Source organism: Ictidomys tridecemlineatus, chromosome 11, assembly GCF_052094955.1.
Source record: "Ictidomys tridecemlineatus isolate mIctTri1 chromosome 11, mIctTri1.hap1, whole genome shotgun sequence".
In the NCBI taxonomy this organism is placed as follows: Eukaryota; Metazoa; Chordata; class Mammalia; order Rodentia; family Sciuridae; genus Ictidomys; species Ictidomys tridecemlineatus.
Genome location: NC_135487.1, coordinates 132602290 through 132620173, shown reverse-complemented (window position 1 = coordinate 132620173; position 17884 = coordinate 132602290). Strand labels below are relative to the sequence as shown.

The 17884-nt window shown below is 41.8% G+C and overlaps 1 protein-coding gene across 1 annotated transcript in view; it reads left to right on the top strand.

Moving 5' to 3' along the window:
• The first annotated feature begins 1680 nt into the window (after positions 1–1680).
• The window catches only part of Gpr89a (G protein-coupled receptor 89A), a 37917-nt gene continuing 21713 nt past the window's right edge, over positions 1681–17884 (top strand). Inside the window, exons 1-6 of the mRNA XM_005341309.5 lie at positions 1681–1888; positions 7618–7677; positions 8563–8666; positions 12791–12897; positions 13173–13274; positions 17647–17767. Coding sequence (XP_005341366.1) covers positions 1847–1888; positions 7618–7677; positions 8563–8666; positions 12791–12897; positions 13173–13274; positions 17647–17767 — 536 coding nt within the window. The 5' untranslated portion in view covers positions 1681–1846. The remainder of the gene's footprint in view (positions 1889–7617; positions 7678–8562; positions 8667–12790; positions 12898–13172; positions 13275–17646; positions 17768–17884) is intronic.

Below are 17884 nucleotides of genomic sequence, written 5' to 3'. Positions count from 1 at the left end.
GCTAGCTTTACACTCCTTTGTGATTGTCTTACCAAAATCCTGGTGGTAAGTCACAGCCCAGTGATTCAGTTGGGGATTTCTCTAAAATGAATGAATGCCCCTGTCATTAGTCATTCTAGGGAAAGGTTAGTCCTAAAACAGGAGGTTGTAGGAGACAGAGAGAGTTTTCTGCCCTACCCAGGTGTAGAGGACAGGTGACTCAATATTTAGAACAATTCTTATGGTAAGAACATGCACATCATAAATTTTATTTATGAACTTCAACTTACATATTCAATTTGAAATTTCATCTCTATATAGTCTTCCCTTTTGTTCACAAATTATATGGGTCAAAGTAATTCTGCAAAATTATATTTAATAGGCTCTCCCAGTATTCTACACTATCACGCAACCTTGAATGTTAATAAGGTGCAGCTGTGTGGGGTTTCCTCCTAGATGTAGCCAGAAACACAAAGTTCTCTGGTTTAAGACACTCCATAGTAAGGTTGCCTCCATAGCTCCCTTGTGTTCTGGACCAGGGACTGGACATCTGATAGAAATTTTGGCTGCTTGATAGGGTAAAACTCAATTCAAAGAAAAAGAAACACCTTCCCTTATATGTAATGAATGTTATTCTCGGGTATTCAGATTATAGCAGATCTGAATAACCAGATTCTGGATACCAGGGATCCCTTGAGGCCCTTGCAGGTCTTGATTGCAGCCTGGGCTGGACAGTTTCTGAGACAGTAAGACAACAGGGACTACACGCACTAGCTAGGGCTCTGGGGTGGATATAGACTGCACGGCAGTGCATTAAGCCTTCACGAAATGAGTACTGAATGAATAAAGTGGTAAGTCAGTCCATATTTGAAACACTGTAATAGGGTGGATGTTAAGGGTAGGGGTGTTTCATACTCGATTCCTAAGGAATTGTTTCTTGTTTTTAATTTAAGTCTTCATTAACTTCCAGTTGTTAGCCTTACAACGCTCTCTTGAGGCCTCCTGGATTCTACTCTTCTCCTGGAGACAGCTGTCTTCAACCCCCTCCCTGCTCACTTGGCAGCTCACCGCAGCTCACCTTGGAGCACGCTCTTGGAGGTGCTTGCCTTTGCACCAGGGCCAGCGCTCCCCTCCTAGCTCACCCACCTGGACCTCTTGCCAGGTGACACCAAAGCGCAGACTGCCGCAGTGGCGCTGAGAACCCGCGGTCACCCCTCCCTGATGCAGAGGGCGCTGTTCCGAGGACCCAGTGCCTGTCCGTTCTTCCCTCACGTGTGATTCCGCAGTGATAGCTGTGGACCAAGTTCAGGTCAGAGCATGCGGAACTCCGGGCTGTACTCCGGCCTAAGTCACGGCAATGGGGTATGCACTGATGGACTGATTTTGCAAGGCCGGGCATCTCATCGCATTGGTCACGACATTACGTTGAAGAGAATGAGCATTTAAAACAAGACCGGCCTGGGCCTCAGAACCGGACACGGCCCAGCCTTCCGCTGTTCAGTCCACCCTAGAACTCGCCCCCTGGGGCCCAGCCACCCACTTAAACCCCGCCCCCTCGGCCAGCCACCCCACTTCAGCCCCGCCCTTTCAATCCCGCCCCCGTTAGGCCCCGCCCTCGGCCGGCCCTCCCGGGTAAGCCCCGCCCCTGGGCGTCGCGCCCGCTCCGCCCACTCTCGACCTGAGGCGGAAGGCTCGGGATACGGAAGCTGATTGGTCGGCTGCGGCGCAGCTGGATGGCGTCGGGCCGGAGCGCCGCAGTCCCCGCGGCGGCCTCCGGGCGAAGGCTCGCGGCGTTGGTGGGCCGGCGGCCCGAGCGGTGGTGCCCTGGGGAGTGGGAGGGGAAACATGAACGCTCCTGACGTCTGCCATGAGCTTCCTGATAGACTCCAGCATCATGATCACCTCGCAGGTGGGTCTGAACCCCGCCCGGCGCCTCGGCCTCCTTGGCGGAGTGCCCCTGGGGCGAGCTGGCCGCGGGCCCTTCCTCCTCGCCGTCGGTGCGGGCAGTGGCGAGCCCTCTCACGGGCAGGGGCGGCTCGCCGGCCGGGCTCCCCCGGCCCCGGCTCCCGGGGCGGGCCTGTGGCGGCGGGCGCCCCGCTCTCGGGCCACCCCCAAGGGCAGCCGCCGGGGCGCGGGGCCGGGTGCCGTTGGCGTCGGGCCGGGCCCGCGTGCGGAGGGCCGCGCGGGGCTCAGAGCACGCGGTCGGGCCCCGCCGCAGGCCCCGGAGGTGCGTCGGCGGTGGCTCCAGGCGGCGCGTGCGGTGCTCGGTGTCCCTTCCTACGCCGACCACGCAGTGCCCGGCTTCCTCCACGCACTGGCCCTGTGTCTCCGGAGAGCCGGTGGCCCGGGACTGCAGACCCTTCCCAGGGGCTTGCACTCGCGACATCTGTGCATCTGGCTCTGGCCGTTCACTTTTACCTCCTGTCTTTTCAGATAGTTTCGAAGTGTTTTTTCTTTCAAATGGCAGAAACATTTCCGTCTGAGTGCTTAAAGTGACATTAAAAATGTGTTTGATGTTTTTTTTTTTATCTCCTCACCATCGTGCTCCTATCTGTAGAATATCATCCTTGTCTCTTCAAAAAAAAAAAAATAGCAGTGCCAAGAACATAGGAGCTCACGCCTGTGATCCCAGCGGTTTGGGAGGCTGAGACAGGAGGATCACAGGTTCAAAGGCAGCCTCAGCAAAAGCGAGGTGCTCAACAACTCAGTGAGACCCTGTCTCTAAAAAAAAAATACAAAATAGGGCTGAGGATGTGGTTGAGTGGTCGAATGCCCCTGGGTTCTATCCCCAGTATCAACAAGGGGGAAAAAAAAAAAAGAATATGAAATAGTCAGGCACAGTGGCACAGGCCTAGAATCCCAGTGACTCAGGAGGCTGAGGCAGGAGGATTCCAAATTCGCCACTTTCGACAACGTTGTTTCAAACAACGTTTATTGATTTCCATATGTTGCATTAAACTTGCACCCCTGGGATGAACCCCACTGGATCGAGGTGCACTCTTTTTAAGATGTTTTTGTATGCGATTTGCCAGAATTTTATTAAGAATTTTTGCATGTGTTCATCAGGGATGTTGGTCTGAAGTTTTCTTTCTTTGAGTGTCTTTGTTTGGTTTTGGTATCAGGGTGACTTTAGCCATATAAAATGAGTTTGGAAGGGTTCCCTCCTTGGAGGAATATTGGTGTTGATTCTTCTTTGAAGGTCTTATAGAACTGACTGAGAATCCATGTGGTCTTGGGCTTTTCTAGGTTGGTAGGCTTTTGATGGTGTCTTCTGTTTCCTTGAAAGTTGATCGGTTGAGATCATGTATGTCCACCTGGTTCAGTTTGGGTAGATCGTATGTCTCTAGAAATTTGTCAATATCTTCAAACTTTTCTATTAAATTTTCAAAGTAGTTTCTAATTACCTCCTGTGTTTCAGTAGTGTCTATCATGACATTGCCTTTTTCATCACATATTTTATTGGGTTTTCTCTTTCTCTTCATTAGCATGGCTATGGGTTTATCAATTTTATTTATTTTTTCAAAGAACCAGCTTTTTGTTTTGTCAGTTTTTTGAATTGTTTCTTTCAGTTTCATTGATTTCACCTCTGAATTTAATTATTTCCTCTCTTCTGCTTTTGGTGTTGATTTATTCCTGTTTTTCTGGGGTTTTGAGATGTAATGTTAGGTCATTTAGTCATTAACTTTTTATTCTTTTTTTAAACATATTTTTAGTTGTAGATGGACATAATGTTTTATTTATTTATTTTTTATGTGATACTGAGGATCAAACCCAGATCCTCACATGTGCTGAGTACTTTCTCTACCACTGAGTTACAGCCCCAGCCAGACTTTTTATTCTTTTAACAAATGAGCTCAATGCAATGAACTTTCCTCTTAGTACTGCCTTCATAGTGCCCCAGAGATTTTGACATATTATATTGGTATTCTCACTTACCTTTGAGTATTTTTTTTAATCTCATCCATGATTTCTTCTGCTGTCCATTCATCATTCGGTAGAGTATTGTTTAGGGGCAGGAACTGTAGCTCAGTGGCACCCTTCTCGGATGGCGGAGCTGGGAGCGCCCAGCTCTCTCCACTCTCTCCAACCTGTGCTTCCCCAGGCGGAGTGCTCCCAGCCTGACTTTTCACAGGATTGCCTGACCCAGGCTGGCCATGCAGACCCTGTCACTCTCTGACAGATCTGGGCTTGTCGCAGTTCCCAAGGTCTCAGTGCCTTCCAGCTTGCACAGAAGCCACCAGGGATGCACTCACCAAAGGAGTAACTCTAGGAAGAAGCAGCAGGTAGACCTTAGGTCAGCCAAACCCTCAGGCACCCCAACACTGGTCCTGCAGGCCCTGGCCAGTGTCCCTAGACAGAGTCGCCTGTGCCCCGGTGGCAGCAAACCTTCAGGTGCTCTGGCCCTCAAGGCCCTGGACTGTGTCCCAGGAGGGAGGTGGCCACATGCAACCCCACCTCCAGGCACTCTGCAGTGGACCCCTGGGTGGCAGCGGCAGCCCCCTCAAGGGCACTTTTTGCCTGACCCCCTACTCCCAACCAACGTCGGCTTCATTCTGGGCACCTTCTTCCTCATTTCCACTTTATTTTCTTCTCTTTTTCACTGTTGTTCATTTGTGATTTTATCTGTGGACTCACAAAGTCCAAGGTATTATCTCTCTTGTGCTCTCTGGTATTCCACAGTACCCAGGTCATTTGTTGGAATAACAGGGCCTGGTAAGTATCAATATAATAAAAAGCACCTTTCTAGAGAGATTCGGTTACCTTGGAAGAAACCCTCCCCCCATTTTTTTCCTGTTTGTATGAATTGAAAGGTTTATTTGAAATGAAATCTGAAATCAGAGGTCACATCAACTTGTAAGCCTCAAGCAGAGTCTTACTGTTGAAATTGTTCGCCATGCCACAAGATGAAATTTAAACTCCTCAATATGGCTTATAGTGTCCCTTTTGTTGGGGCCATGGCATTTAGCTCTTCAGCGTGGCTCTTCACTTCATGCTCTACTTCCTAAACTACTTTACCTTGCCAACAATTGAACCCAGGGCACTTAACTACCAAGCCATATCCCATGTTCCCATCCCTTTTTTATGTTCCATTTTAAGTTGCTGAGACTGGCTTTGAACTTGCCATCCTACTGCCTCAGCCTCCCGACCTGCCGGGATTACACGTGTGCCCAAGCTGCCCGGCTTTCCATAACCTGAACAGTCTGTCATGCCCCGGGTTTCCACACAGTCTCTTCTGCGTTTCTGGATCTGCCCCATATCCCTCCCCTCTTACTCCTGGCTTAACTTCTGTTCAGTCTTCAGATCTGTTTGGACATCCAAGGCTGGATTCAGTAGGTGTCCCCGTATGGGCTACCATGATGTCCTTGACCTGCTTCCCTTCCATCAGTGCTGCCACATGGTGACCACATGTTCACCTCCTCCATAGACTATGGACCCCAAGAGCAGCAGCCAGGCTTTCTTGTTCACCATTCTGTGGCAGGATCTGGCATAAATAATCAATATGATACATATTAAATGAAAAAAATATTGAATCTACAAATGATTCAAGAAAGGTGTCTTTTCCAGCTGGTTCCTTAATAAGTATCTTACTAATGGTCATCTTTTCTGTTTATAGATAATTTTTAAGCTAGAGGTCATTTTTATAAACTTACCTGTTTTGAACCCTCTTACAGTCATAAACCTTATCAGTTGCAGAGTACACTCTAAATCCCAAGGTTAAGGCTCTCCTCTGTACAAGTCTCAAAGTATTTTTTTTTTAATCTGTGCACTTTCCATTTTATTTGCAAGCTTTTTGAAATTGTCTTTTCCTTCTGCATACTTCTTGGGTCCCCTATAATCTTGCCAGAATTCACATGATATACCTTGGATGTAATAAATTATCCAGGTCCTCTTTTTTCCCCCCCCCTTTCTTTCTGAAAGAAACAGGGCCTCACTCTGTTGCCAAGATTGGCCTCAAACTCAGAGGCTCAAGCACTCCTTCTGACTCAGCCCTGTGAGTAGCTGGGACTAAAGGTGAGGCACACTCCACTGTGCTCAACTCCAGTTACTCTGTGTGTGTGTGTGTGTGTGTGTGTGTGTGTGTGTGTGTGTGTAGTTTAAAAGTTTTTGTAAACTTTCTTTGTCAGTGGGAAAGGAGCACACAATAAAACATGAAAAGTGTATATTTAGTTCTGTTCCCCATCTCATCATACAAATTTATAATTTTTGCTTGTTTTCCTTATCTAAAGTTCCATTTTAGAATGATCTCGTTGATTTTTTTTTAATCCACCTGCACACCACTCCTAGCCCTAATTACTAAACTTCTCCACCTTCAATCATGCCTTCATGTATCATATAATCATGACCTCTAAACTCTGAACTTAATGTCACACTGGCCAGCGGGCCTCCTAGATAATCTAGAATTTTTTTCTTCTAATCTCTTTGCTTCTCTCCTTTTCTACTTAGTCTGGATTAATGGATCCCAAGTTACCTTCTTGTGCTCTCTTTTTCCTTTACCTTCCTACGAAAGTCCACATTTGGATCACTGTTTTAGCTTGTACACTATTGATTCAGGGGCCTGAAGGCTGCTGTAGAAAATCATATACAGTGTCCAGGTTGCCAATGCCACAAGCTTAACCCTCACCTTATTGACTCATTCGCTTTCATGACTAGTTGTTTGTTCCACCCCTTATGATTTCTCTGGATCTTTATCACTTTCCTCAAAGCCCCTGTTCTCCAGGCTCACCTTGTAGCAGATGTTCTTGCCTCCTACTTAGTCAACAGTGACCAAAAGACTGATCTCCTTTTACTTCCTGCATTTTAATTTAAGAGATCATCCACCACAGTCATTTTCACCACCACCGCCCCCCACCCCATCAGAACACAAGGTGTCTCCTGCCCCTGTACAGGCCGCACTCAGCCTGTGCCTTTGATCTGGAGTCACCCGTTGTGAAGTGGTTAAAAGCATGGGTTTTGGAGTATCTTTGGACCTTTAGCCACCCAACACACACTTGGGTGCGGGCATTATACGGGGTGCTGCAGGATGAGGGGGAAGCTAAGAAAGCTCTCTGAAGGAAACACACATAAAAAGTACTTGTCTTTCTACTATTTTTTTTTTTTTTTCTGGTACCAGGGATTGAACTCAGGGGCACTCGATCATTGAGCCACATCCCTAGCCCTATTTTGTCTTTTATTTAGAGACAGGGTCTCACTGAGTTGCTTAGCACCTCATCATTGCCGAGGCTGGCTTTGAATTATTGATCCTCCTGCCTCAGCCTACTGAGCCTCTGGGATTACAGGCGTGCGCCACCACACCCAGCTTCTACTCTATTTTCGTCTCAACTCCTTTCCACTGAGGTTTTTAATACTTGCAAACAAGGATCATCTATTAGAAACAAGTTCCACTGAGTCCTGTCTGTTTGCTAACATCCCTGGCTATCACAAGACTATGGGAAAATATATAAGTACTTCCATTGTTGTCTAATTTATAACACATTCTATAGCATGGATAATCGCAGAAATCTAAGAGCATCTAAACATCTCTTTCCAGTGTTGTGAGTGGATCTCATCTTTAATCTGTGAAATAAGTTAGATGTATTCTCTTTGAAGCATTTCTCAAAAGAAGATATATATTGACATTCTGTCTTTTTTCTCCTATAGATACTGTTTTTTGGATTTGGGTGGCTTTTCTTCATGCGTCAATTGTTTAAGGACTACGAGGTGAGAAGAAAACATTATGTTATGCTTATACTGCATGTGAGTTTACATTGTTTAAAAATAAAATAAGAAAAATGCCTCTGTTAAAGATCATGTTCACTTCCAAAATAGGAAGCTTTTTGCCAAATGAAAATTATTCCGACAGTGAAACTGCAGAATATGATCAGGCTTAGATTTAAAAAATAAAATATAAAGCCAGGTCACATGGAGCGAGGATGCCATGCTGTAGTTACATCAGGATATATGTCGGTAGCAGTTACTCTCACAGTGTCTCATAAAGGTTCCCTTTCCTCTGCCTGTCTAGCCCTGAATCACCAATTTTACATTTGAAATACTACCAGAATTCAGAAGTTGATCTGGTTCTCATTTTAAGCCTTAGAGTCACAAAATTACCAACCTAGAATGGACATCTTCTAATTAATCTTCCTTATTTTGTAATAAATTAGTGGTACTGAACTGCCTTTCTGTCATTGTAGAATGTTCTCCATTAAACCTCTCCAAGGGGGTTGGTAGTTGTCAGAGCCCAAAGTTCTGAAGGTTCTCTTCTGCCTAATACTGTCAGGCCTCCCAGTGGAGGTTCCAGAACTGATCTGAGATCTGCAGAGCGTTGAAAAACTGTTGTTGTGTTGAACATTTTATCAAGATTTATAGCTCTTTTTTTTGGGGGGGGGGGGTCAGTGTGCATTAGGAATTCTAAATGCTACTTCTGACCCTGTCACTTCATCTTCTCATGCTTTAAATTCCCCAACCACAAGTGGATGTTGGTCATCTGTCTCCAATGACTTGAGAATTTCTAAAAATAACATTTCTGACTTGCCTCCAGGAGATTATCAGTTCAAAATCTCAAGCCAGGAAGTAATCAACTTCTATCTCTTTGGCTTTTAACAGGTGCGTCAATATGTTGTACAGGTGATCTTCTCTGTGACTTTTGCATTTTCTTGCACCATGTTTGAGCTGATCATCTTTGAAATCTTAGGAGTACTGAATAGCAGGTGAGTAAGAATACTAAATAACTTGCCTCTTGAGAAACACTGTGCTCCACTCTTTATCATGTAAAAGTAATCTGAATCTTAATTTAAAAAAAAAATCTACCATGTGGATTTTTCAGAGTTATTTAAGGACCTCTCTGAAAATGAATTTATTGTCTCAGTTATCTTCTTTTATATTACAGGCATGATCAAGTTTGATTGAACTTAGTTTTTTTTTTTTAGACAAAACATCTTTATTTTATTTATTTATTTATTTATTTATTTATTTATTTATTTATTTGTATGTGGTGCTAAGGATTGAACACATGCTAGTCAAGTACTCTGCCACTGAGCTACAACCCCTACTTAGAATGTTTTTTAAAACATTTTTTAAAAGTAACTCTTTACTCCCTGCCAAATAACAAACCTATTAGACAGTTTTTCCAAAATATTTCTTTTATGTCAAATTGCAAGCTTAAGAATTTTTTAGACCATCATCTGTATATGGCATTTATCAAATTTGCTATGTTGACTTTTGTTGTACTTTTTTATTACCACATGAAAAGATCTTTTAGGAATAAAGTAGCCTTTCACTCATGGTCAGGAATCCATGCCAAGCTAAGCTGTATAAATTCATTATAGGCTGCTGATACTTGAGACTTATAGAGAGACTTTACTCTCAAATTCTTTAAGAATCAGAGTTGAAAAAAAAATTGAAGACATAAAATAGAGATGCTAAAATATTGAAAGGTTAAAAAAATAAAGTTGCTCCTGATAGATCATTTAATAAGCTGTAGTATGATTAAACAGAAATTTACTTTACTCTTGTACTTTTAAACTTGTTCTTTAATGATCCAAACTTTTGGGGAGTAAGCTGGATGTAGATCCAGTGACTGTGGGGAATAGGCAAATATTATTTTACCTGCAGGTTATTATATTTTATTCTCACAATCTAAGTGTTTCTCTGTTATTTAAACAGGTTCACATTGTGGGCCAAAGGGTTTCTATCATAATTACTGAACTCTGCTGTTGTAAATCAGAAGGAACCATATGCAATACAAGAAAAAGTGGGCGTGGCTGTACTCCAGTAAGGTTTCACTTTTAAGAATAGGTAGCTGCCAGGACATAGTTTGCTAATCAAATCATAATCCTTTCTATCAATATCATCTAAATATTGATAGAAAGGATTATGGGGGCTGGGATGTAGCTCAGCTGGTAGAGTGGCTATCTCGCATGTGCAAGGCCCTGGGTTCAACCCCCAGCAACACGAAAAAATAAATATAGACTTATGACTCACATAATCTAAAACCATAGTTATTGGTTTTGGTAGATGGTTTCTCTCAGCTTTTAATTCATAATCAATAATCCTGTATAATAGGAAACTATATTTGGTGTATTTTTTCAAATTTCTAAAATAATTTATCTGAAAGAATATAGAGAATAGCATTGCTAAAATCTGGTTCTTTAGGTATTTGGGGGAGAGATTGGGTTTGTTTAGGCTGAGACATGTCCATAGTCATACCTATTTCTTCATGCTAACATTTGGCTCAACTGTGGAACAGAAATGTATTATATCTGAATAGTGACTGGATTCAGCATAGTGTTCAAAAGAGAATCTGTGGGGCTGGGGTTGTGGCTCAGTGGTGGAGCGCTTGCCTAGCACCATATAAAAGTGACTAAGTGAAATAAAGGTGTTGTGTCCATCTACAACTAATACGTGTGTGTGTGTGTGTGTGTGTGTGTGTGTGTAAAAGAGAATCTGGGCCCTAAGAGTGTTGAAGTTGGGTGTATGGCCTCCTATTCAATTATAAAATCTTGTTAGGATCCTTCATTTCTCGAGAAACCATCATTTTAAACTCAGCCCAAAATACTAGTTAAAACATGTGTTACACGTGGAACAACACCTGTAGTTTCAAACCCACTGTCTCACAGAATATTTCAGAACTTAACTGAAACATTTTATGGGATTGCCTGGGGCATGTGCAGCTTGTTTGCCTCTCTAGATGCTCTAAACTGGGCTAATCCAGATGAGTAAAAGGCTGTCTATTATTTAGAGAACTGGATTTTGCTCCCGTAGGGTAGCCTTTACTGCATGGCTCTTTGTTATAAGGTTCTATCATTGGTACTAAGGGAGAAATAGTAAGAAACAGTCCTCTGCAGCACACTGATGTTTCTCTTGAAAGAATATTGTTCAAGGTATTGCAGATGGATCTCACATTTTCTTCCTTATGAAATCATTAGAGAAGTTTCATTTTTGTCTTGGTAATAATCCAGTAATAAGTCGGTAATAATTATGCTTCATTGGAGACATTGGTTTATTTTTTTACAGACACATGATTTTATCTAACTAATCAAATTTTCTATTTCATATTGACCATTAGAAAACTGAAAACTAAAGTTGTGGCCACTCACAGCAAGTTTCTAAACCTATTTCACAAAAGCCATTAGGCCTGGTCCGATATTTTACCTATCTTTTGCCATTGTTGTTGCTTTCTTTCCTATTTCCTTACAGGTTACTTCTCAGCTGTATTTTATATATCCTTTTAAGCCACTTAGCTGCTCAGCCAGTTTTTGAAACCAGGCCTACCTAAGTTTAAAATCAGTAAATGCAAAGGACGCTGTCAAGAAGTGAACAGAAGTCGCAAGAATAGAAGGAAATTTTTGCAAATCTTCTGTCTGACGAGGGGTCGTTACCTAGGATGTATACATAACCCTTACAGTTTAATAGTTTAAAAAATAAAATCTAAAAAATGGACAAAGAACCTGAAGGGCAGCTCTCCAAAAGTGATAATGTAGAGGCAGAGAAGCAGAGGAAAACGACCAGGGGACGCAGCAAAGCCGCCGTGATGGGACCCGGTGTTGGTGGGGCCAAGCAGGAATCAGAACCCTCACACACTGCTGGGGAACATGGTCGTGCCTCTCAGGGTTGCGTGTAGATACCCCTTATGGCCCAGCAGTCTCTTCCGGTTCTGCCTAAAGAGAAATAGAAATGCACAGTCTCACTAAAACTACGAAAATGCTCATAGCATCGCTATCTATGGTAACTGAATTGTGAAGCAGTCCAGTTATCCAACAACTAATGAATGGATAAGCAACAGAGTGAATATTCAAAATTTATTAAAAAGAAATGAACTTTTAATACATGCTACAACATGGATGAACCTTGCAAACATTATGCTAAGTGAAAGAAGCTAGTCATAAAAGATCACGAATTATGAGATGCCATTCACATGACATGTCCAGAGTAGGCCAGTCCATAGAAACAGAAATACTTTGGTTTCCTAGAATTGGAAGATTGAAGGAGGGGAATTAGAAAGTGGTAACAGGTACAGGGTTTCTTTAGGGAGTAATGAAAATGTTCTAGAATCAGTGTGGTAGTTGCACTGACTTGTGAATATGTTAAAGATCATTGAATTTTACACTTTAAATGGGTGAATTATATCTCGATAAATCCATTATACAAAGCCAAAGAACTAAACTTTTTAAATAAATTATATATATGGGGGGAGCAGTAACAGGGATTTATCTCAGGGGCACTCAGGCACTGAGTCACACCCCCAGCCCTATTTTGTATTTTATTTAGAGACAGGGTCTCACTGAGTGCTTAGGGGCTTCCTTTTGCTGAGGCTGGATTTGAACTCATGATCTTCCTGTCTCAGCCTCCTGAGGCACTGGATGTAAGGCATGTGCCACTGTGCCTGGCTTATATTTTATAAAGAGTATAAAGCAAATCAGATGTTTACATTGAGTATGAAAGACATGCTTGAGTCTATGGAATGCATTACTATTAACCTTGTTTTCCCTTTAATTCTTATATTGCAATAAGATTCCTAGTAGTGGATGAAATAACTCATACTACTAGGAATGGAATATGTTGATAAATGTTATTATACATTGCTTATGAATATAACTAAAGTACTAACATTTAGTGAAATTTTTAGGTTAAGATGATCATATATACCTTCTAGAAATTTATATTTTTTAATCTCTACCAGCGAGTAGATAATAATAGCATAGTTGGTGAATTAGATGGAACATGTTCAGTGTTGAGTTTAAAGAGCCAGGCATGCTTGGAAGACTAAAGAACGTGAAAGCTGCTACCCTCCCCACACCCCTCCCCTAGTGACAATCTTTGACATTTATTTCAGCTCCCGTTATTTTCACTGGAAAATGAACCTGTGTATAATTCTGCTGATCCTGGTTTTCATGGTGCCTTTTTACATTGGCTATTCTATCGTGAGCAACATCCGACTGCGTAAGTATTTCCCTTCCTAATGTCAGCACAGAGATTGGGTGTTCTTGGGGACTGGAGATATAGACAGCTTTAATTCTGCGTTACTTTCATAACTGATGCTATTTGAGGGCACTTCACAATGTCCTAAAATGGTTCCATAATGAATATCAAATGAGTGATGAAAATTGTATAGTTCCACTGTTCATTGACCAGATATCAATACATATACTCATAATTTTAGGTAGAGCAAGCTCTTTAATATGCTTTCCCTCACAGTCTTCTCTCTTCTGTCTTAGTGCAGAAACAGAGACTGCTTTTTTCCTGTCTCTTATGGTTGACCTTTATGTATTTCTTCTGGAAACTGGGAGATCCATTTCCCATTCTCAGCCCAAAACATGGTGAGTATATGGGGAGAAGTAGGTTTAGGAAGAGGGTTATTTAATCTTATAGTTTAAAAAAAAAAAAAAGTGTTTTGAAACTTCTGGTTGTCAGGAAATATAGTAGATCATTTCTCTAAAAAATATCTGATTTTTAACCAAATTTTCTTCATCCTAAGGAGTATCAAATGCTAGTTTTGGATCATATGTCTGTCATTCTGGAGCAACAGTTTTTAACCTTGGTTAGTGAAAAACATAGAAAGGTGTCTTTAACTTAAATCTCCTATATTGAATGCAGAATTATAGAAATACAGTTACATAGATGTTAGTCACTTTTTTATTACTATAACAAAATACCTGAGGTAATCGACTTAAAAAGAGGAAAGGTTTATTTTGGTTCACAGTATTGGAGGTTTCAGTACATAGCCTATTGTTTTGAGGCTTGTGGCGAGCAGTACATCATGGTAAGATTGTGACAGAGGAAGCTGTTTATCTCATGGCAGCCAAGAAGCAAAGAAAGAGAAAGTAGAACAGCCAGGGTCCCAATATCCCCTTAAAGGGTGTACCCCCTATAACCAGAAACTTGCAAGTAGGCCCTATCTCTTAAAGGTTCCATCCACCAGTATCATGGGTGGGGACCAAGCCTTTAACATGTGGACCTTTGAGGAACACATTCTGAACAGTAGAATCTGTCCCAGCTGCACTGGCTCCCAGATATGTAACACCCCTGCGTTGTTTATTTCTACGTTCAAGGCTTCATGTGCACCTGTCAATTGGTGAAAACTGTGGACATTCAAAACCTTAGTTTCACGGAATTGTAAGAACTTTGGGCTTTCCAGACTCTTAACACAAAAAGAAATGCCAGAAAAGCATTGCAGTGAACACTGGATAGGTCTAAAATCTGCCACACTTCCACACGTCTTCCACGTGTACTCATTGTCTGGTAGCAGAGATTTTAGGCAAAAGGTTTTGAAGATCTTCTGCAAATGGGTCAGAGGTATTGTGCAGTTTTTAAAGCATATGCAGCAGCATAAATAACTTTGGAAATAAAAAGGTTTTTTAAAATTTGAAATAATAATAAAGAAGCAAAAAAGTGAGATCGCTCCAGCCTACCAACAACAGTCAGATCCTGGGCATGGTGCAGACCTGCCCACGCGCTCTGGAGTTCTCCAGGCCTTCCAGATTTGAAGTTTCTGGAGCTGCTGGGTCAGCTCTTGTACCAGAGGTGACAGTTTCCCCCCTACCTCCCTTTCCAGGTGTCGTCTTAAGGTTTAACTCTGATCAGGTCCTCTAAGAGGACTTTCCCGGAGGACATCACTGGGGGATATTAATCGCCCCCACCTCAGGGGACTTGTTTATCTCACCTATATATTTCACTGTTTTTATCCCCTGTAAAGCTTAAATTATTTATTTCCTTTCTGACTTCCTCATTAGTCTCGGGGCTTCCTTGAGGTCAGAAACTGCTCGTATTTGTCTTTATTTGCTGTATATCCTAGTGCCTACTCTGAAGTCACGTAACAAGTGTTGGTGCACGTTTTCTGAATCTGTGAATTGGGGGGAAATTGAGCTTTCTTCGTGGTAAATGAATTGAAGAATTTAACACTCTGGATAGGAATTTAGGATCTGCTAATGTGGTCAGCATGCCCAGGTCAGTGTGGGCATGACTTGATGGTCAGATTTGATAGCATTGCTGGTAGTATTGCTCTCACACAAACCTGTTCCATGTGAGCCCACAGAGAGACCAGTTTGTGATGCTAGAAGTCAGTTGAAGAATTTTAGGCAGCTCCGTGTAGTCTAAGACCTGCCTGACGGGATTCCCCAGCTCTCTCCTGCACTCTTGCGGCCAGGACGGCCAACCATGGCAGGGGAAAGAAGACCATTGTGTCTGTCGTGTCTTTGTTTCTTCTTCTTTTTTTTTTTTTTTTTTTTTAATCTACGTATGACGGCGGAATGGATTACAATTCATACTGCACACACTGGGCCCAGTTGTTCATATCTCTGCCGTACACACAGTATGTTCACACCAATTCCTGTGTTCATACTGTACTTTGGATAATGATGTCCATCTCATTCCACCATCACTGCTAACCCCCTGCCCCCTTCGTCTGTTTCTTTTCTAACTTTGATGAGAATATCCTGAAAGGATACTCGGGGAAAGCTAGGGAGATGGTTTCAGTTTGGGCCTTTTTTTCATGGTGAAATAATTGGTCATTTCAGTTTCACATTCTGAATGTTCAGATTTTTTAATTTATTTAACCCTCTAAGAGAAGTAAACAGGAAGAAATGTTTAGGCAATCACTTAGAAGTAGCCAACCTTACACTGCTGTCTTCTTTTTTTAAAAATATTTTTTAGTTGTAGTTGGACACAACACCTTTATTTTATTTATTTATTTTTATGTGGTGCCGAGGATCGAACCCAGCGCCTCACATGTGCTAGGCGAGCGCTCTACCGCTGAGCCACGACCTCGGCCCCTCAGTATGATTTCTTGCTGTGGAGATCACAAAAAACTGTAAGACCCAGGCCTTACTAATTTGTAAAAAAGGTCTATAAAAGTACTCCTTGTGCAATGCATGAGCCTCAGAAGGTTGGGAAAGAGTAAGGCTAAGAAAGTGTATAAGGCCAGAGGGGATCTGTGTGAACAGGTGGAAACAGTGGCATGGTCTGCTACTCAGTCATGTGACTTCCTGGGAATTAACTGGTAACTGGGCATAAAAACCCTGACTTCTTCACTTCATAGAAATGCTGGCATTGAATAGATAAAACTACAAAGTACTTTAAACCACAAAGATAGTTAATAAAAAGACACCATGTTAATGGGAGTAAAAGTAGAAGGGGCATTGTTTTTCAGTTTTTAATATGTAATAATTTGTATTAATCCCTTGGGTTTTTTATGTTTTTGAGTGATATTATGTACACAGTCAACAGACATTTGTTATATACTCCTGTGTGCTAGATAATAAGGAAAACAAAGATCAATTAGACATCTTTCCTGTAAAACGATACAAAATCAAGAGATATGTGGAAAGTAGAGTCAACAGAATTTAGATGAGAATTTATTCCTTCATTAATACCCCACAAGTATTAGTGAGCACCTACTGATGTTACTTGCTGGAGAGAACCGTGAACAAAACACATTTGGATTCTGTCCTGCTAAAACAGTCTTTTGACTGGGACTAGATACGTAAATAAGTAAATAATTGCCAGTTGTGGTCATTGTCACCAAGGCACAAACAGAGTACTGTGATAGAGAATGACGCAGATAAAAATGTCAAATTCAGTGCAGGTGATTAGAATCAACCTTTATTGAGACTTTGGACTGATAATTAAGCTAAGATTCAAAGGACAGACCAAAGGAAGGTCCAACAAGAAGGTGTAAGAATCATCTTACAAAGCCTTAAAATGGGAAAGAAGAAATAGAAGATGGAGTGGGGACTAGCCGTCCCAGAAACAGGAAGTAAAAGCAAATGAAAACCAGTGTTTTCCTGGGGTGCCAGACTTCCTGAGTGTTCTTTAGCTTTGCTTTCCCTCGGTTATCCCAAATACATCATCTGGCCGCACTTGTTTTTGTTAATTGGTTCTTTTTAGTTAAACATGACGTTAGAATCCATTTTGATATGATTATATAAGCATGGAATATACCTTATCCTAATTAGGACCCCAGTCTGGCAGCACTTATTTTAACTGCTGAGTTTCAACATTTTCATGTAACAGGAAAGAGTTAATAATTAGAATACAGCTGGTCATCTAAAACTCACATTTGACTTTGAATTACTCATCCAACTTCACATTCAGCCCATTTGTTAGATACACTATGTGCATTGGGCACAGAAAGGAATAAGACAGCTAAAAAGTATGATCTTAAGGGAAAAGCATACATCAAAAGTGACTACACAGAGTGCCACTTACCTACCATTTATACTTTTCCACAAGATTTTCTTTCCTTTTTTTTTTTTTTTAATTTAACCAGAGCTTTTGCTAGAATTACTTTTGTCTTTGCTCTGTTAGAGTTCACACTATCTAGTATAAACAGTCAGGACTGTTGTTTACAATTATTATTATTGTACTATTATCACCCAATAAAAGAGATGACTGGAGCATACAGGATAATAAGGAAGTCCGCTTATTAGATCCTCAGCACCACATAGGAAGGTAAATAAGTAAAACAAAAGTATTGTGTCCATCTACAACTAAAAGAAACAATTTTTTTAAATGTACTCTATAAAGTAGGGTATTATCAGATATTCATGTCCACTCATCTATTATCAGATATTCATGTCCACGCTGGCTTCTGTGTTTATTAGAGAGCTACACTGAGACGTTGGCGTGTGTCGTCATGTGGATGATTCCACTGTGTCTGTGTTAGCTGGTGTCAATGTACTGTGATGTTTTCAGGGATCCTGTCCATAGAGCAGCTCATCAGCCGGGTGGGTGTGATCGGAGTGACTCTCATGGCTCTGCTCTCGGGCTTTGGTGCTGTCAACTGCCCGTACACGTACATGTCCTACTTCCTCAGGTAACGTGCAGTTCCTCTTCTTTAACACTTAAATCATATTAGATCTATTACTCTGCCTTTTTAATCTTCTCTTCTTGTGTCCCTGTAGTTGTTAACCTGAAATCTTTTCAAATAAGT